General features: G+C 41.1%; 1 protein-coding gene across 10 annotated transcripts in view; it reads right to left on the bottom strand.

Annotated features, from left to right (window-relative positions):
• NFIX (nuclear factor I X) overlaps positions 1 to 21140 on the bottom strand; it is a 278075-nt gene that overhangs the window by 40170 nt on the left and 216765 nt on the right. For all 10 annotated transcript variants that reach the window (XM_069767170.1, XM_069767174.1, XM_069767178.1 and 7 more), the window contains 3 exons: positions 3996 to 4058; positions 2067 to 2141; positions 190 to 310 (listed from right to left, as the gene is read on the bottom strand). In XM_069767170.1, the coding sequence (XP_069623271.1) occupies positions 190 to 310; positions 2067 to 2141; positions 3996 to 4058 (259 nt within the window). The remainder of the gene's footprint in view (positions 1 to 189; positions 311 to 2066; positions 2142 to 3995; positions 4059 to 21140) is intronic.

Raw genomic sequence — 21140 nt, 5'->3', positions numbered from 1 at the left:
CATAAACTAAGGTACAGTCAAAACCAAGAGTGGTGTATAATATAGAGGAATACTGACGAAATACTGACCGTGTGAACATGGCCTTAGAAATCGCCATTGTCAATGAGCAGCCTAACCTTATGTCTATAGGTGAGTAGTGTAATGATTTCCATTAATAATGCAAAAATGTAGAACAAATAAATGAATTACCTGCTGGATGGAGGAGACGTTAAGGATCGTCGGCCGAGTGTCACCTGGTTTATGTTGTAATAGCTTGGACTCTCCAGATCAGCCAGGGAGAAGTTAGGACCAGATGCCGTTGCTACTGGTGCTGGAAGACATATGGAAAAGTAACATCATGTTTCCCGAGCTTCCATAGAAAATCCTTTATATTGTGTCTTTTTACAACTTATTCAGCCCCTTTTTGAATTCTGCTTCACAGAACTGAATTGGTGATCCTATTCTTACGTGCTGAAACTTCATATCTCAGCAGCATCCTGCTCCTTCTAAGTGCTGCACTTCCCTCCCATTCCTCCTCTGTGAGCTTCTGATAGAGCTTAACGTGGGCAATTTCTATGGATGAAGTGATCATTGATAGTTTTGAATGTAGTGACTGTGACCATTTGACCGATATTCATTAACATTTACAAACTGAAGACATCATTGACGGTTCATGGAGATCGCCATAACATAACCATGCTCAATCCTGCATGCAAAGCAGAGCTGAGCTGTGTTACAAGACAGCTGATAGGGTAACATGAATGCTACAAAAGGGTCTGGGGTATGTTTTATTAGTCACTTTAAGATGCATCTGCTTTTCAAGGATTAGACAGGGTCAGTAGGTGCAGCTGCAGTTGTTATAAGTGAAATGTTCAGTATAGCGCAGCTGATCTGTGCTACAACCCTGCTATCAGATGTTTTCTTACATGGGGTCATTAGGAGCATGTTTTTTACAAATTAGACAGGGTCATTAGGTCCAACTGCAGCTAGTATCAGTGGGATTTTCAGCATAGCATAGCTGATCTGTGCTACAACCCAGCTATCAGATGTTTTATTGCACAGGGTCATTAGGTGCTTCTGTTTTTTTTTACTAATTAAACAGGGTCATTAGGTGCCCCTGTAGCTGGTATCAGCGGGAATTTCAGTATAGCAAAGCTGATCTGTACTACAACCGAGCTGTCAGATGTTTTATTACTCAGGGTCATTAACATAGTAACATAGTAACATAGTTAGTAAGGCCGAAAAAAGACATTTGTCCATCCAGTTCAGCCTATATTCCATCATAATAAATCCCCAGATCTACGTCCTTCTACAGAACCTAATAATTGTATGAGTACCATTAGTACCATCTATTTTTTTCAAATTAGACAGGGTCATTAGGTGCCCCTGTAGCTGGTATCAGTTGGTTTTTCAGCATAGCATAGCTGATCTGTGCTACAACTCAGCTGTCAGATGTAGTATTACACAGGGTCATTATGAGGATCTGTTTTTTATGAACTAGAAAGGGTCAGTAGGTGCCCCTGTAGCTAGTATCAGTGGGTTTTCAGCATATCATAGTTGATCTGTGCTATAACCCAGCTGTCAGAGGTTTTATTAGACAGGGTCATTAGGTGCATCTGAGCATTATAAGTATTGGAGAATGGATTGAGTGGCAGTGGAAGAAAAACCAAGAGTGGTGTATAATATAGAAGAATACTGACCAAATACTGACCGTGTGAACATGGCCTTAGAAACCTTATCAATGAGCAGCCTAAGCTTATGTCTATAGGTGAGTAGAGTAATAATTTCCTGGGATGGGGCCTCATCATTTTTGGGGACATTATTGGTGGTTGCAGTTGCATTGGCGGACATGATTAATTCTGTATCTGAGACACTGTTATGATGTTTGGAATAACTCTGGAATTATTATTAACAGTTCAAAACCTTGAAAAGTAACACAGCATATCCCTCCTTTGCTTCAGATTTTATGCAACATTTTGTGTTGCTGCATGTAACATATTTGTCACATTGATTGTTGCCCTGAGGGTTTAAGTCTACTAAAAGTTTCTTCTTTCCCCGAAATCCCCCTTTTAACATTCAATACTCACTCTGGGAAACGCGGACAAGCTCTGTGACATTCCACACCCCCGAAGTGACAAAACAGTCCTGGAAAGTGAGATGTCCTGTAGAAAAATGGCCACAATTACACAAGGCAAATGAGAGGGATGGTTTCTATGTGCATAGTGCAATATCAGTCTGGAACTGTGAGGCCTTGTTAGTTCTTCAGAGTCTCACGTAATTAGACTGAGAAGTACTGGGCATGCTAGCTGAGCACTGGGTATAAAAAAAACTTTATTTTTATATAGCGCTAACATATTCCGCAGTGCTCTACAGTTTCTCCAACAGCACAGATACCCATAGTAACTTATCAGATTGTTTGCTGCACGCAGCTTTACCCCAGATTGTTTGCTGCAGGCAGCTTTACCCCAGATTGTTTGCTGCAGGCAGCTTTACCCCAGATTGTTTGCTGCAGGCAGCTTTACCCCAGATTGTTTGCTGCAGGCAGCTTTACCCCAGATTGTTTGCTGCAGGCATCTTTACCCCAGATTGTTTGCTGCAGGCATCTTTACCCCAGATTGTTTGCTGTAGGCAGCTTTACCCCAGATTGTTTGCTGCAGGCAGCTTTACCCCAGATTGTTTGCTGTAGTCAGCTTTACCCCAGATTGTTTGCTGTAGTCAGCTTTACCCCAGATTGTTGGCTGCAGGCAGTTTTACCCCAGATTGTTTGCTGTAGGCAGCTTTACCCCAGATTGTTTGCTGCAGGCAGCTTTACCCCAGATTATTTGCTGTAGTCAGCTTTACCCCAGATTGTTTGCTGTAGTCAGCTTTACCCCAGATTGTTTCCTGTAGTCGGCTTTACACCAGATTGTTTGCAGTAATCAGCTTTACACCAGATTGTTTGCTGCAGGCAGCTTTACCCCAGATTGTTTGCTGCAGGCATCTTTACCCCAGATTGTTTGCTGTAGTCAGCTTTACCCCAGATTGTTTACTGTAGTCAGATTTACCCCAGATTGTTTGCTGTAGGCAGCTTTACCCCAGATTGTTTGCTGTAGGCAGCTTTACCCCAGATTGTTTGCAGTAGTCAGCTTTACCCCAGATTGTATACTGTAGGCAGCTTTACACCAGATTGCTGGCTGCAGGCAGTTTTACCCCAGATTGTTTGCTGTCAGCAGCTTTACCCCAGATTGTTTGCTGTAGGTAGTTTTACCCCAGATTGTTTGCCATAGGCAGCTTTACCCTTTTCCTTTGCACTTGTTTTTATCCCACCTTATCTCTCTAAGTTTTTCATTTTATCAAGACAGGAACTATCTCCATCTAACTAATCTTTAAAACATTTTTTTTACTATTACTTATATCTTTCAGCTGTATTATTTGCCAAGTCCAAGTACATTTTATGGCATAACAACCCAGAATTTTGAGACCGCTATCACAATAGTGTTATGTCAGAAAGGCTGGAGGATGGCAGAGAAGTTTCAATTTATTTAACCTATTTGGATTAATAAAGTGCTGTATTCAGAAATACTGATGGCTAATACCTAATAATGAGTGAGCGTTCAGGGATAAGGTGTTATCCGAGCATGCTCGGGTACTAACTGAGTGTATTCCGTGTTCCCGAATACTATGTTCGAGTCCCCGCGGCTGCATGTCTTACGGCTGTTTGACAGCTGCAACACATGCAGGGATTGCCTAACAAACAGGAAATCCCTGCATATGTTGCGGCTGTCTAACAGCCACGAGACAAGCGGCCTCGGGGACTCGAACGTATTTTTCAAACCATCGGTTTGCACCTGAGCATGCTCAGATAACACCTTATCTGAGCACTTTAGCTCATCACTACTAATACCCTTTCTGGCCCATCCCACGTGCGAGCTTTTGGGTCTCGCAGACAATATGGTGTAACGTTTTTGATACTATTTGGTGCCACAGAAAACACTGTGCCCTCAGCGCCAATGATCGGGTGGTGCAGTAGCACTTACCATTGGGAGGAGGCTTTATGTCCACCTCTGTCTGCTGGTTTGTGTTATCCGACTGCCCGGAGTCTGGAGGCAAAAAAAAAGAAAAGAGTCTAATGTAGATGACATCATTTCAGGATGTATTTAACATATTGCATATACAGTGGGGCAAAAAAGTATTTAGTCAGTCAGCAATAGTGCAAGTTCCACCACTTAAAAAGATGAGAGGCGTCTGTAATTTACATCATAGGTAGACCTCAACTATGGGAGACAAACTGAGAAAAAAAAATCCAGAAAATCACATTGTCTGTTTTTTTAACATTTTATTTGCATATTATGGTGGAAAATAAGTATTTGGTCAGAAACAAAATTTCATCTCAATACTTTGTAATATATCCTTTGTTGGCAATGACAGAGGTCAAACGTTTTCTGTAAGTCTTCACAAGGTTGCCACACACTGTTGTTGGTATGTTGGCCCTTTCATCCATGCAGATCTCCTCTAGAGCAGTGATGTTTTTGGCTTTTCGCTTGGCAACACGGACTTTCAACTCCCTCCAAAGGTTTTCTATAGGGTTGAGATCTGGAGACTGGCTAGGCCACTCCAGGACCTTGAAATGCTTCTTACGAAGCCACTCCTTCGTTGCCCTGGCAGTGTGCTTTGGATCATTGTCATGTTGAAAGACCCAGCCACGTTTCATCTTCAATGCCCTTGCTGATGGAAGGAGGTTTGCACTCAAAATCTCACGATACATGGCTCCATTCATTCTTTCATGTACCCGGATCAGTCGTCCTGGCCCCTTTGCAGAGAAACAGCCCCAAAGCATGATGTTTCCACCACCATGCTTTACAGTAGGTATGGTGTTTGATGGATGCAACTCAGTATTCTTTTTCCTCCAAACACGACAAGTTGTGTTTCTACCAAACAGTTCCAGTTTGGTTTCATCAGACCATAGGACATTCTCCCAAAACTCCTCTGGATCATCCAAATGCTCTCTAGCAAACTTCAGATGGGCCCGGACATGTACTGGCTTAAGCAGTGGGACACGTCTGGCACTGCAGGATCTGAGTCCATGGTGGCGTAGTGTGTTACTTATGGTAGGCCTTGTTACATTGGTCCCAGCTCTCTGCAGTTCATTCACTAGGTCCCCCCGCGTGGTTCTGGGATTTTTGCTCACCGTTCTTGTGATCATTCTGACCCCACAGGGTGGGATTTTGCGTGGAGCCCCAGATCGAGGGAGATTATCAGTGGTCTTGTATGTCTTCCATTTTCTAATTATTTCTCCCACTGTTGATTTATTTACTCCAAGCTGGTTGGCTATTGCAGATTCAGTCTTCCCAGCCTGGTGCAGGGCTACAATTTTGTTTCTGGTGTCCTTTGACAGCTCTTTGGTCTTCACCATAGTGGAGTTTGGAGTCAGACTGTTTGAGGGTGTGCACAGGTGTCTTTTTATACTGATAACAAGTTTAAACAGGTGCCATTACTACAGGTAATGAGTGGAGGAAAGAGGAGACTCTTAAAGAAGAAGTTACAGGTCTGTGAGAGCCAGAAATCTTGATTGTTTGTTTCTGACCAAATACTTATTTTCCACCATAATATGCAAAAAAAATGATAAAAAAACAGACAATGTGATTTTCTGGATTTTTTTCCTCAGTTTGTCTCCCATAGTTGAGGTCTACCTATGATGTAAATTACAGACGCCTCTCATCTTTTTAAGTGGTGGAACTTGCACTATTGCTGACTGACTAAATACTTTTTTGCCCCACTGTATACTTACATATAAAAATATGCCAATAGTATTTATCTATTATCTATCTATCTATCTATCTATCTATCTATCTATCTATCTATCTATCTATCTATCTATCTATCTATCTATCTATCTTTTATCCTATTTCTATATTCTGATATTTATTGCATTAGGCTTTATTCATTGCCGTTTTATTCCTGCGAAACCTTTTCCTATTTTCTGTTTGTATGAAGGCCGAGATTCCCATCTGGCTCTGAAATCACATCATTACTTCGGCATACTCACAAAGAAAGGGGCATTTATATATATTTTTTCTCCCCAACATTTCCCTCCTATCGCACCGACTTATCTTTTTCTCTTTCAGCTCACAAGTCATCTTTAAACTGTCGATCACACGTTCTTTTTTTTATTATTAATGGTTTATTGGAGCGAGAGGGCAGACTATAGAGGAGGATATCACAGAACTGTTGTGAATTGCTGGCAGCCATTTTAAAACTTGGCAGCCATTTTAGGGCTGGCTGACGGTCCTCGGTAATAAGGAGAGAGGCGAGATTAGGGATACAGAGTCGAAAAAGAAATCAAACATATCTACAAAAAGCCAGGTTAACGCAAAACAAACAAACCCTTATAACTGTAGATTGAAAGCGCAGCGGGAGCCTTTCTTGTCTGATAAACACATTTCAAGAGAAGTTCGAGTATGCTCGCTCACTAAACACCACTCATAGGCAATGCTGTAATGGTGTCGCCACAAAGAGAAATATCGCGCTCTTCTCGAATTGTCCAACTTCACATCTTTGTTACCAACACCTTGTGAAGGCAGCCATTTTATGCTGAAGTAGTCATCTCGTACAACGTAAAGTTTAGTGGCCTGTATTCATGATCTCTTATAGTCTCAGCTGTTTAGGACCTTACCAAGAGCTGCCATCATGGCTTGTACTAAAGTATGGGGCCCGGCTTCTTCACAAAATGAAGTGGTCACCTCTGTCATAAAGCATCTCAGTCTTCAGTTTAGCTGAGAGTGCTGACTCTCTCTGCTTTTGGTATGCATTATTAGGCAGTTTTTTCACTGCTGGAATAGATATGTGTGCAGTTTATTCACTGCTGTTATATATTTATGTGCAGTTTATTCACTACTGGTATAGATTTATGTGCAGTTTATTCACTGCTGGTGTAGATTTATTTGCAGTTTATTCACTGCTGGTACAGATTTATGTGCAGTTTATTCACTGCTGGTACAGATTCGTTTGCAGTTTATTCACTGCTGGTACAGATTTATGTGCAGTTTATTCACTGTTGGTACTGATTTGTGAGCAGTTTATTCACTGCTGGTATAGATTTGCAGTATATTCACTGTTGGTACTTATTTGTGTGCAGTTTATTCACTGCAAGTATAGATTTACAGTGTATTCACTGCTGGTACTTATTTGTGTGCAGTTTATTCACTGCTGGTACATATTTGTGTGCAATTTATTCACTGCTGGTACATATTTGTGTGCAGTTTATTCACTGCTGGTATAGATTTGCAGTATATTCACTGTTGGTACTTATTTGTGTGCAGGTTATTCACTGCTGGTATAGATTTACAGTGTATTCACTGTTGGTACTTATTTGTGTGCAGTTTATTCACTGCTGGTACATATTTGTGGGCAATTTATTCACTGCTGGTACATATTTGTGTGCAGTTTATTCACTGCTGGTATAGATTTGTGTACAGTTTATTCACTGCTGGTATAGATTTCTGTGCAGTTTATTCACTGCTGGTGTAGTTTTGTGTGCAGTTTATTCATTGCTAGTATAGGTTTGTGTGCAGCTTATTCACTGCTGGTATAGATTTGTGTGAAGTTTATTCCCTGCTGATATAGATTTGTGTGTAGTTTATTAACTGATGGTGTAAATTTGTGTGCAGTTTATTTACTGCTGGTACAGATTTGTGTGCAGTTTATTCACTGCTGGTATAGATTTAAATTCACCACCCACAAGGGTCCAGGTTAACCCCTTCCAGGCATTTACAGTACATATACATCATGGTCAGGAAGTACTTCCCGACTGATGCAGTATATGTACGTCATGGGGATCTCCAGTGCACAGTGCGGGCACCGTTCTAGCACTTTAACCCACTAAATGCTATTATCGATATCAATAGCAGTATCTAGCAGGAATGCAGAGGGAGGGAGTTACCTCTGCTCTCTGACTGGCGCCCCTGCAACGTCATCGTGAGGGGTTAATCATTGCCATGGTGACTTGATGTGGTCCTGACGACATCCAGGTCACCAGAGATAGTAAACTTGCAAGATCATGCTCAGAGCATGATGCAGCATGTTTGTCTGTCAGTGCAGTGCTGACAGTTTGTACAGCATTGGAATGCTCCTTATTTGCTATGCTTTGCAAGCGACCAGCCTGCAAAAAGTGAAGGTACCAAAGTGGGACAAAGTAAAAAATGTAAAAAAAATATATATATTTTTTAAATATATTAAAAAAAGATGCTTTATCATCTTACTGCCGACCAAAAAGTGAAATAAAACGCGATCAAAAAGACAAATGTAAATAAATATAGTACATCTGGAAATGTCATCTTGTCCTGCAAAAAACAAGCCACCATACAGCTCTATCCATGGAAAAATAAAAAAGTTAGAGATCTCAGAATTAAGCGATGCAAAAATAATATTTTTTTCTATAAAATAGCTTTTATTGTGTAAAAGCGGCAAAACATAAAAAAAAGATATAAATGTGGTATCGCTGTAATCATACTAACCAGAAGAATAAAACTGCCTTATCAATTTTATCACTTGTGGAACGACATTTAAAAAATAAAATATTTCTGAATTGCTGGTTTTTGTTCATTCTGCCTCCAAAAAATCAGAATAGAAAGCGATCACATGACTGTCAGGTGAAATATGGAGAAATTATAGCTATCAAAATAAGCGTTTTTAGTGTGTATCACCGACAAAACAGAAAAACCAGATCTGGTATCGCTGTAATCGCACTGACCCGAAAAATAAAGTTGACTAATCACTTAAACTGCATGAGGAACGAAAAATAAATAAAACCAATTCTTCACCTGCTGTTGATTTGTTCATTCTACCTCCCAAAGATCGCAGTAAGGCTGACATTTATCCTGCACTCTACGCTGAGCACTCACACTGAGGTTTCCATGTAAATCTTTGAAATACAGGATTCAGACGGAACCCCCGGCGGAAGATTCCCTATAATGAGGCAAATGGAGGCACTGTGAACGCCATCTGGCCTATGTTCCAGCATTGTCTGTCTTTTTAGGTGTGCCCCTCTCACTTCTGAGCCCCATTATGCCTAAACCACATTTAGCATCCACATGTTTGGCATTTCTGTAGCGATGAGAGCCCATCTAATTTATGAGTGCGTGTCTCCGGAAGCATGAGCTGGGCATAACGTACTGGTCACTGCAACGTACTGGTCACTGCAACGTACTGGTCACTACAATGGCAGGTTACAATTTTCTGGAGTTTCTGGAAAACACCCATGGAGTTAAAAGAGTTACTACACCTGTAGATAAATTCCCAAAAGGGTATCATTTCCAAAATGGGGTCACTTGAGAAGGGGATTCTGCTCTTCTAACACTTCGGAGCTCTTTATATGGAGTCCACAAAGTAGTCTAGGAAAATCTGCCCTCCAGGAGTCAAATAGAATTCCATCCCTCCCCGAGTCTCGTCGAGTGCCTATGCAGTCCTGTACAGCCATATATAGGGTATTTCTACATTCAGCAGACATTGTGGGACAAATTTTGGTGCCATATTTACCCATTTCCCAGTGTGAAAATGTAAAATCTGGGGCTAAAACATAATTTTGGTGGTAAAAATGTAATTATTTTTTTCTACACTTCACAATGGTATAAAATTCTGTGATCCACCCGTGGTATCAATGTAATCACTGCACCCCTAAATGAATTCATTGAGAGGTGTAGTTTGTAAAATGGTGTCTATTATGTTTGTAAAGCTCTGTGGAATTAATGGCACTATATAAATGAGTAAAATAAAGTAAAAAATAAAAAATATTATGGGGGTTCCGCTGTTCTGGCACCTCAGGGGCTCTGCCAATGTGATATAGCACCCTCAAACCAGTAACCAGTCCAGCCATATCTGAGCTCCAATATGGCACTTCTTCCCTTATGAGCTTTGCACTGTGACTCTAAAGTAGTTTTCGACCATATATGAAGTATTGGTGTACTCAAGACAAATGGCACAACAAACTTTGGGTTCCATTTTCTCGTTACCCTTGAAAATGAAAAATTTTGGGCTATAATAAAATGTGGGAAAAATTTGATTTTTTTATTTTCACGGCTCATTGTTATAAGCACCTGTGAAGCACCTGTGGGTTCAAGGTGCTCATCACAAATCTAGATAAATTCACTGGGTGGTCTGGTTTCTAAAATTGTGTCACCTGTAAGGTGTTTTCACTGTTTAGGCATATCAGGGTCTCTCCAAAGGTGACAAGGCGTCTGCTAATTATTCCAGCAAATTTTGCATTCAAAAAGTCAAATGGCGCTTCTTCCGTTCCAAGCCCTGCTGTGTGAGCAAACATTAGTTTTCCTCCACATATTGTGTATCTGTGTACTTAGGAGAAATTGCATAACAAATTGTTACCTTTATGAAAATGCAAAATTTGGGGCTAAAAAACATTTTTGCGGGACAAATTAGATTTTTATACTTTTATGGCTCAATGTTATAAACTTCTGAGAAGTACTTGATGGTTCAAGGTGCTCACCACACATCTAGATAAGTTCTCTAAGGGTCTAGTTTTCAAAATGGTGTCATTTGTGGGAGTTTCCACTGTTTGGGCACATCAGGGGCTCTCCAAACGCAACGTGGCGTACGCTAATTATTCCATAAAATTTTGTATTAAAAAAGTCAAATGGCACTTCTTACCTTCCGAGCCTTGTCATGCACCCGAATAGTAGTTTTCCCCCACATTTGGGGTATTGGCGTACTCAGGAGAAAATTGCACAACAAATTGAGCAGTGTAAAATTTTCCCATTTCCGTTTTTTTTTCACAAATAAACACAAGTCATATCAAAGAAATGCTACCACTATCATGAAGTACAATATGTCATGAAAAAACAGTCACAGAATCAGTGGGACATTGGTCAGAATTGTAAAATTTGGCCTGGTCATGAAGGTGAAAAAAGGCTCGGGGGTGAAGGGGTTAAGCTACAGAAATAAAATTTTAGGTTTTATTTCTGAAAAATGGTGGAAGGTCCTAAGGGACCCTGGCAATGTGAATGAACGTGGTTCCGAAATATCTGATGGCAGCTCTACCACTAACATATGAAGTTGCGTTTAGAAAGTCATGAAATCAAGAATCACCTTAAATTTTCAGGCTTTTTAAACTTTACCTTGATAACCTGTGTGCAGTAAATCGCTGTCCGTCTTACCTCAAAATTGCTGCTTCTGGCGCACACACTTATCATCTACCCCACATGCCACTGTGTAAACTGCATATAATAATATTAATCATTTTTGCAATTGAGCATTTTTTGTGGTTGTGACTTTTTGCAATTTATCCGGTAATTTTATTCTTTTTTTCTATTTCTTTTTTTTTTCGATTTTGGGATCAATAACATTTTCTGCCAAAATTTTTGGTCTCAAATTTTTGCCAATTTTTCCATGTGCAAAAACGCTGTTTATTTTCTGCTATGTTTTTTTTTTTTTGGGTACACAATAGAGTTCCGCTCTTGCTGTAGATTTGAAGTGGCTTTCTATTTTTGCATTGCGATTCTGCGTATTTTATATGTTTGTTTTTTTCAGAATCCCCATAGAAGACTCGCGCGGTTCGACAGTGTCTCTAAAAGCACGGCGGGCTCGAGTTCGTAAAATCACATCCATCCACTGTGCTTGAACTGTTAAACGCAATTGATTTTCTGCATGAAAAAAACCACGAAGCCTACGAAGCCATGGATCTGTGATATCGGGGGTCCCAAAATCATCTCAAACTAACACTCGTAGGTTCTAGAACTGTAGAGCACCAATAAGATGGATTAATGTAGCGGAATGATGATGGTCGATGATCTAGAACTTTGGAACTTTGACAGTTGGGATTCCAATATTAATTAGACGATGACATTTGGGGTCCGGTGTTATTAAAACGAGCCTGGGAAAGTTCTAGTGTAGACCAGCTCTGGTCTTTGTACTGATAATCGTGTCCTATCTATCTCATCGGTGTAGCTCTTTCGCGTTTGTCACATTCAGATGTTGCTGGCAGCAGAGGGTCCTATGTTCCCATTTTTCTCACCCCCTGTCTCCGTGCCAGCCTCATCCTCACCTCCTCCCTTCTCCGAAGCCCCCAAGGGCTGTCGTGCCTTTAGGTCTCCTCCATCATCTTATCTATGGCTCCAGCTGATAAATCAGAGCCGGGAGGTGCCCCTCACATACACACACACAATGGGGATTATCTACCCACCTCCCCCCCAATTCAGAACTCCCCTGAGCTGGCACACACACAGCGAATGGGGACCGGAGACTGGGAACAAAATGGCCATTATTGTGTGTGTGCAATCAAATCAGCATATCCCATCACAGCTTCCACATATTGGAGCCTTCTGGACTGACGGGATTCAGCTGAGACAACAGACTCTAATGTATGGACGCAATGGTCTGCATTTTACAAATCTGGACCTGGTCATCTAGGTGACATTCTACCTCTGGGAAGTGATGGAGCTTCGTCCGGCATGTACAACCAGAAAGTTTAGCATCATACTTGAACATTTCCGACAGCTCTTTTCTCGTTTCTAGACCCATGGGATATTTTTATTTAATGAGATTTTAGACTTTACTTCATCCACATCTCGGATACAATTATGACGAGTGGTGAAGGCACAAATATGAGCCCACACCGATGTCGGGAAAGTAAATCAGGGGAACGTTAAAAATGAAGATAGAGATTTTGGATAGACACAATCCGGACCCCCCTCTAATCCCAGTGTGTAATACCGAAGTCAGAAATGTTTTTAGTTTTTTTTTTGCGTTCATAGAATCATAGAATGTTAGAGATGGAAGGTTCCTCCAGGATCATCGTGTCCCACCCCCTGCTCACTAAACCAGCCTCTGCTTGAAGACTTCCATTGGAGGAGAACTCGCCACCTCTAGCGGCGGCCTGTTCCACTCATTGCTCACGGTCACTATCAATACGTTTTTTTCTAATATCTAATATAATTCATTCTTGGCACGTGTCCACTTTATTGCTAGAGTGGGCATCCCTTTTTCTCGTATGCGAAAAATAAATTTGATAAATCATTCAAAACTTTCTTCTATCGACGACTTGAAAAAGTTAGAAAATTCGAAACGCGTTGACTATTAAAACCGCACTCCTGGAAATGTTTCTCCTCTTTATCCTTCCATTTCGGAAGTGCAGAATTAACCCTTTATTCCATTTAATTCTTTTATTAACGACCTGTGACATACATTACAGTTCGCATTTGGGATGTACAGGAGCTGAGCCCACTCCATTCAGGGCAAACGCTAGCTTACACACCTGACCCTATCTCCGATCGCTGCTGCTTATCCATAAATCGCTGACAGCGGCATCTAAAAGACTTTAAACAGCGTGATTGCAAGGTGCCAATACGTTACCATGGAAAATGGGGGCCACTATGGTTGCCATCTTAGTCTTCCTACGACGCTCAACATGAGTTATACTATATTTATTTTATTTACTTATATAGCAGCCCTAATATTCCGCAGCGCTTTACAGATATCATCCCTGTCCCCATTGGGGCTTATAATGTAAATTCCCTATCAGTATGTCTTTGGAGTGTGGGAAGAAACCGGAGAACCCAGAGGAAACCCACGCAAACACGGGGAGAACATACAGACTCCTTACAGATGTTATTCTTGATGGGATATGAACCCAGGACCCCAGTTCTGCAAAGCACCGTGCTGCCCTACTTTGTTATTGCACTATATTTTATAAGCGATCAAACAATCACAGGTCTCCCAACGGGGCAAAAAAATAATCAGCTGAAAATGTAAAATAAAAAAAAGTGTAAAAAATGTTGGAACCGAAAATATAAAAGTTTAAATCTTTTCCCCATTTTCCCCATTTCAAAAATACATAAATACATAAAACATATTCGGTATAGTCATATCCTTAAAATCCCGATCTATCAAAACGTAAAATTATTTAAACACTTTCGTAAATGGTTAAAAATAAAAAATTGACTTTTTTTTCAACATTTCGCCCCACTTGGATTTAGTTTTTTACGTTTTTCAAGTTCATTATAAATTAAAATGAAAGGCGTCATTAAAACTACAACTCGCCCCCCCCCCCCCCCAAAAAAAAAAAAAAAAAAAAAAACCATTATATAAGTCCTTGTACGGCTATGTCAACTAAAAAAGTTAGAGCACTTGTAAGAGGGTAAGGAAACAACGAAAGCGCAAAAATTATATTGATAGCGATAAACATTAAAATCGACAGATATCAGATATGTGAACAGCCTCATAGAATATTATACATGCTCTATCAGAGAAAGACATGGAAACAGCATGCATGTGATACGTGAACATCTGAATAAGACCAAAATGACTTTTCCACTATTTGTCAGACCTTCCCTTACTCTTAGAATCAAAGAAACATAGAATGTTAGAATCATAGAATGTTAGAATCATAGAATCATAGAATGTTAGAATCATAGAATCGTAGAATGTTAGAATCCTAGAATCATAGAATGTTAGAATCATAGAATCATAGAATGTTAGAATCATAGAATATTAGAATCATAGAATCGTAGAATGTTAGAATCATAGAATCGTAGAATGTTAGAATCATAGAATGTTAGAATCATAGAATCGTAGAATGTTAGAATCATAGAATCGTAGAATGTTAGAATCATAGAATGTTAGAATCATAGAATCGTAGAATGTTAGAATCATAGAATGTTAGAATCATAGAATCATAGATTGTTAGAATCATAGAATGTTAGAATCATAGAATCATAGAATGTTAGAATCATAGAATCGTAGAATGTTAGAATCATAGAATCGTAGAATGTTAGAATCATAGAATCGTAGAATGTTAGAATCATAGAATCATAGAATGTTAGAATCATAGAATCGTAGAATGTTAGAATCATAGAATCGTAGAATGTTAGAATCATAGAATCGTAGAATGTTAGAATCATAGAATCAAAGAATGTTAGAATCATAGAATCGTAGAATGTTAGAATCATAGAATCGTAGAATGTTAGAATCATAGAATCGTAGAATGTTAGAATCATAGAATGATAAAATCATAGAATGTTGGAATCATAGAATCGTAGAATGTTAGAATCATAGAATGATAAAATCATAGAATGTTGGAATCATAGAATCGTAGAATGTTAGAATCATAGTATAGTATTAGAAAGGTTAAACTAACCTGAAATAATTAGTAAATTCTACTCCAGTTGTATATTTGGGTGGACCATGTGAGGATGGACATTCGAGCCACATGTCCTACCATAGGTCGTCCTGTACTGACTTATGCATGATCATCACGTTACGTCACAACTCCAGTTTTCACAGCTGCTCCTAGACATACTGTATGATAACTTATCAACCATTAACATGGTATCGCATGGTATCATGGTATCTGCTAGAGAAAATTAAAAATCTAACATTGGACCTGTGACCATCTGTGGAAATTAAAGTGTAACCGTTTTTTTATTTTTATTTTTTCATAAATCAATTGTACACATGAAAATATACCTCTTTGTAATATATCTTATTAGAGACATCTGTGTTTTTCTCACTCTCAAATCAGTGGGAAAATCAGAATTCAGAGAGTACCGAGATTTCCATCACTGAGGTAGGAGATGACACTTGGTGCTTATAAAATTCTATGGAAGGAGGAGGAGCTAGAGACAGACAGACTTTCTGTTGGAAGTTCTTTTCTACAGTGGGTGAGGGGCTGGAGACGGACATACATTCTGCTGCAAGTTCTCTTCTACAGTGGGGGATGGGTTGGAGACAGACATTCTGCTGCAAGTTCTCATCTACAGTGGAGGAAGGGCTAGAGACTGACATGGACATTCTGCTGCAAGTTCTCTTCTATGTTGGGGGAGGGGGCTAGAGGCAGTAAAACATTCTGCTGCAAGTTATCTTCTATCATGGGGAGGAGCTAGAAGCAGACACAGATATTCTGCTGCAAGTTCTCTTCTACGATAGGGGAGTGGCTAGAGGTAGACACAGACATTCTGCTGCAAGTTCTCTTCTACGATAGGGGAGTGGCTAGAGGTAGACACAGACATTCTGCTTCAATTTCTCTTTCATGGTGAGGGAGGAACCAGAGGCCGACACAGACATTCTGCTGCAAGTTCTTTTCTACCATGGAAGGAGCTAGAGGCCGACACAGACATTCTGCTGCAAGTTCTCTTCTACAGTGGGGAAGGGGCTAGAGGCCGACACAGACATTCTGCTGCAAGTTCTATTCTATTGTGGGCGAGGAGCTAGAGGCCGACACAGACGTTCTGCTGCAAGTTCTTTTCTACCATGGAAGGAGCTAGAGGCCGACACAGACATTCTGCTGCAAGTTCTCTTCTACAGTGGGGAAGGGGCTAGAGGCCGACACAGACATTCTGCTGCAAGTTCTATTCTATTGTGGGCGAGGAGCTAGAGGCCGACACAGACATTCTGCTGCAAGTTCTATTCTATTGTGGGCGAGGAGCTAGAGGCGGATACAGACATTCTGCTGCAAGTTCTTTTCTACCATGGGAGAGGGGCTAGAGGCCGACACAGACATTCTGCTGCAAGTTCTCTTATACAGTGGGGAAGGGGCTAGAGGCCGACACAGACATTCTGCTGCAAGTTCTCTTCTACAGTGGGGAAGGGGCTAGATGCCAACACAGACATTCTGCTGCAAGTTCTCTTCTATTGTGGGCGAGGAGCTAGAGGCAGATACAGACGTTCTGCTGCAAGTTCTTTTCTACCATGGGAGAGGGGCTAGAGGCCGACACAGACATTCTGCTGCAAGTTCTCTTCTACAGTGGGGAAGGGGCTAGATGCCAACACAGACATTCTGCTGCAAGTTCTCTTCTATTGTGGGCGAGGAGCTAGAGGCAGATACAGACGTTCTGCTGCAAGTTCTTTTCTACCATGGGAGAGGAGCTAGAGGCTGGCATAGACATTCCGCTGCAAGTTCTCCTGAAATTTTATGAGCACCTATTATTATCTCTTATCTCAGTAATAAGAAAACCTGTCTTCACTAAAGTCAGGGCTTATCCATGAACTGAGAATTTTGAGAATGAATAATCAGTCCAGGAGGAGAAAGAAATGGATTTCTCTGAAAATTATATTACAAGGTTTCTTATTTTCATGTGTACTCATGATTTATGAAAAGATAAAAACAACGGTTACTCTTTAACCAATAAACTCGGCTCCTCCAATGTTTCGCACAATCCATGATAATTAAAGAATTGTCAGGAAATTGGATGAATAAAATAATCATGAATTACTTTACATGAATGAGGACAGAGAAGAAGAAATAATAACAGCATGTGACTGGAGACGTATAACGATGGGGACTACAGGGCCCAGGATGTATTGGAGATCAGAAATTGTTGGGCTGGTAAACTGCCCACAGATGGCCATGTTGGCAAGGGTTGGTGAAAGGGGAGGTAGGTTCTGCACCTGATGCTCTTATTACTGAGGAAATCTGGGCTGCAGCTGTGGCCCCTCATCATTCTCCCCCCACCACCACCACTATTCCTGGCCTATGCCCTGATATTTTAGAAAAGACAGAAGACAATAAAGGATGGAGAAGACATATCTTATCTTCCCTCTCCGTTGTTTGTGGGTCTTCTTGGCATTGCATTGCCGGCAGGATGACAAGCTTGAAGCTTTTATTTGTGTTTTCTATGTATTTTATTTTTCGGTGACCAGTGTAGTCTTTCTCCCTTTCTTGTATATAAAGTCTTGTACATTTTAATTTTACTCATCTCCATAGAGGTGGCCTTCAGTTTTGGATAGGGGCCGTACAAGGAGCCATTTTATTATATTTTCTAAGATGATTCTGCATTGGAAGGGAAAATGAAGCCTTGCTGGGATCCTATTTCAGTGATCACCGACAGTCCTCGAGAAAGGGGAACCGTATACAAATTTATAGGTCAACGTCTGAAACATAGAGCCCTTTTCAAAGCCTTAAATGAGGTATTCCCATCTCTGAGATCCTATTCCAATATGTAGTAGGTGTAATAGTAATAATATTAGCAAACACCTTCAATTAGAAATGTAGCATAGTTTTTTCTGATTCACTAGATCTCTTTCCTCATGTGCAGGACATTGACGGACCTTAGGTATCCATGGTTACGACCACCGATATAGTAACAGTTAGCTAGTTGTTAGTGGTCGTAACCGGAAGTAGTGGTCAACTCAAGGTGCGTGTAGATGGTGAATGCCAAGGTGGGACATTCTTTCTGTACTAGGAGGTATCCATGGTTACGACCACCAATATAGTAACAGTTAGTTAGTTGTTAGTGGTTGTAACCGGAAGTAGTGGTCAACTCAAGGTGCGTGTAGCTGGTGAATGACAAGGTGGGACATTCTTTCTGTACTAGAAGGTATCCATGGTTACGACCACTGATATAGTAACAGTTAGCTAGTTGTTAGTGGTCGTAACCGGAAGTAGTGGTCAACTCAAGGTGCGTGTAGATGGTGAATGCTAAGGTGGGACATTCTTTCTGTGCTAGGAGGTATCCATGGTTATGACCACCGATATAGTAACAGTTAGCTAGTTAGTGGTCGTAACCGGAAGTAGTGGTCAACCCAAGGTGCGTGTAGATGGTGAATGCCAAGGTGGGACATTCTTTCTGTACTAGGAGGTATCCATGGTTATGACCACTAGCTAACTGTCACCATATCAGTGGTCGTAACCATGGATACCTAAGGTCCTGCAATCCATTGCACATGGGGTAAGAGACCTAGTGACCAGGAAAAATACACTACATTGCTAATTGTAGGAATTAGCTAATATTATTATTTCACCTACTACATTTTGGGATAAGATCTTGTAGATGGTAATAACTAGTGTTGAGCGATACCGTCCGATACTTGAAAGTATCGGTATCGGATAGTATCAGCCAATACCCGAAAAGTATCGGATATCGCCGATACCCGATACCAATACAAGTCAATGGGACACCAAGTATCGGAAGGTATCCTGATGGTTCCCAGGGTCTGAAGGAGAGGAAACTCTCCTTCAGGCCCTGGGATCCATATTAATGTGTAAAATGAAGAATTAAAATAAAAAATATTGATATACTTACCTCTCCGGAGGCCCCTGGACATCACCGCTGGTAACCGGCAGCCTTCTTTGTTTAAAATGAGCGCGTTTAGGGACTTCCATGACATCACGGCTTCTGATTGGTTGCGTGCCGCTCATGTGACCGCCACGCAACCAATCACAAGCCGCGACGTCATTCTCAGGCCCTAAACTCCTCATTCTAGGAATTTAGGACCTGAGAATGACGTCGCGGCTTCTGATTGGTCGCGTGCCGCTCATGTGACCGCCACGCGACCAATCAGAAGCCGCGACGTCATTCTCAGGTCCTAAATTCCTAGAATGAGGAGTTTAGGGCCTGAGAATGACGTCGCGGCTTGTGATTGGTCGCGTGGCGGTCACATGAGCGGCACGCAACCAATCAGAAGCCGTGACGTCATGGAAGTCCCTAAACGCGCTCATTTTAAACAAAGAAGGCTGCCGGTTACCAGCGGTGATGTCCAGGGGCCTCCGGAGAGGTGAGTATATCAATATTTTTTATTTTAATTCTTTATTTTACACATTAATATGGATCCGATACCGATTCCCGATACCACAAAAGTATCGGAAATCGGTATCGGAATTCCGATACCGCAAATATCGGCCGATACCCGATACTTGCGGTATCGGAATGCTCAACACTAGTAATAACCCTTTCTGTAGTTCCGTAGAGCATCATTTGATGATATGAAAACCAATTTATCACAGGAGACCTGTCAACAAGTCAAAAGTGGCCAGTTTTAGCTGTCATTTTTTCAAGTATGGCGTTTTGTGTTTTTCTTTTTTTAATCCGTAATTCAGTTCAGAGATGCTAAGTTAAAAGGCCCGTATTCTCCTGAACCCAATGGCGGATTGAAAAAAATAAATAAATGGGGTAAATTCAGCAGATCAGTGGGAATAAAATTAAAGCAAAGACTGGTCACTTCGGACTTGGGGACGGTTCCTTTTTAAAAGCGTTAGCTCTTCTTCAGTCCGAGATGACCTTCTCCCCGCGTACCATTGTCTGTTGCTGTAGTAAATAGTAATGCTGAGTACTCCCTGGTGGTAACTCGGTGACGGGTATAAATAAAATGCACTGAATGTGAAGTGTTGGTGTAGATCCAGTTCTGCATCTGTTTGGCAAGAGGCCAAGATTCATTTTGTTTAACCCTGTGTGACTAAAGCAGAAGGAGGGGAGGTACGAGGAATGAGATAGATGTCTTTCAAAAAACTATATCTTTTTCATAATCGCCGACTGTATTTTTCAATGCTTTTTTTTTCTGTTATTTTCCATCCCCCTTCCACCCTTATCCCAGCTTTGTACAAATTCCAGGCTCTGTCGACATTGACCGGTACAGAACTTACACTTGCATAGCGAGTCTCTGTGTGTCTTACTATGCCCAAATTCGGCCGGCACAACTCCTATTCGGTGCCTGTAGGTATTGGGGGCCCATTCATGCCCGGACTGGCCCATGGGAGATCAGGAGAATCCTCCAGTGGGCCCCTGTGCAGGAATGGGCCACCAGCCTTTTATCTTAGAAGTACTTGGCACAATACATTTGATTCACTATCTACAGACAAAGGCAGAATCTTATTCATTTATCAACCCAATTTACTGCTATAGAAGTTTGTGAATGAGGATAAAGACATATTTGCATGGATCTGAAGGTTGGGGCCCTGGAGTTGGTTACTGGTGGGCGCTGGGCACCCCTGTCCGACACTGTGCCCATTCATGGGGAGCTGACCACTTCTTAACCAAATATTCATATATATCAAGAAGTAAAGAACAGCCCTCCAGAGTCTTGTAGGTTTGCCTCAAATGTTGATTTGTTAAATTATTAAAATTTATCTTTGGATGTGGAATAATTTCATAGATCAACATTTGAGGCAAACCTGCAAAACTCTGGCGGGCTGCTCTGTTTACTTCTTTGGGTATGTGCACATGGTATCTTTTAGACATGACGTCTTTTTCAGGCGGATTGTGACCTGCTGTCAGGATTCGAAAACCGTAAAGCCGCTAACAGATGTAGGCTGACCGTTCATCTGTGATGGCTTCAGCTTGGAAACTGCCAATGTCGTATATATGAAATTGAAAATGGGGGGAAAAAAGCTGGAGGCTGAGCGAAAGGTATCAAAGAAGGGGATGCCGTGGGATAGGGGATGACGTTCACCCTTCGTGACCAAG

This window comes from Ranitomeya imitator, chromosome 4, assembly GCF_032444005.1.
Source record: "Ranitomeya imitator isolate aRanImi1 chromosome 4, aRanImi1.pri, whole genome shotgun sequence".
NCBI classification, from domain to species: domain Eukaryota; kingdom Metazoa; phylum Chordata; class Amphibia; order Anura; family Dendrobatidae; genus Ranitomeya; species Ranitomeya imitator.
The sequence above is the reverse complement of the archived record's forward strand: the minus strand, read 5'-3'. Positions and strand labels throughout refer to the sequence as shown.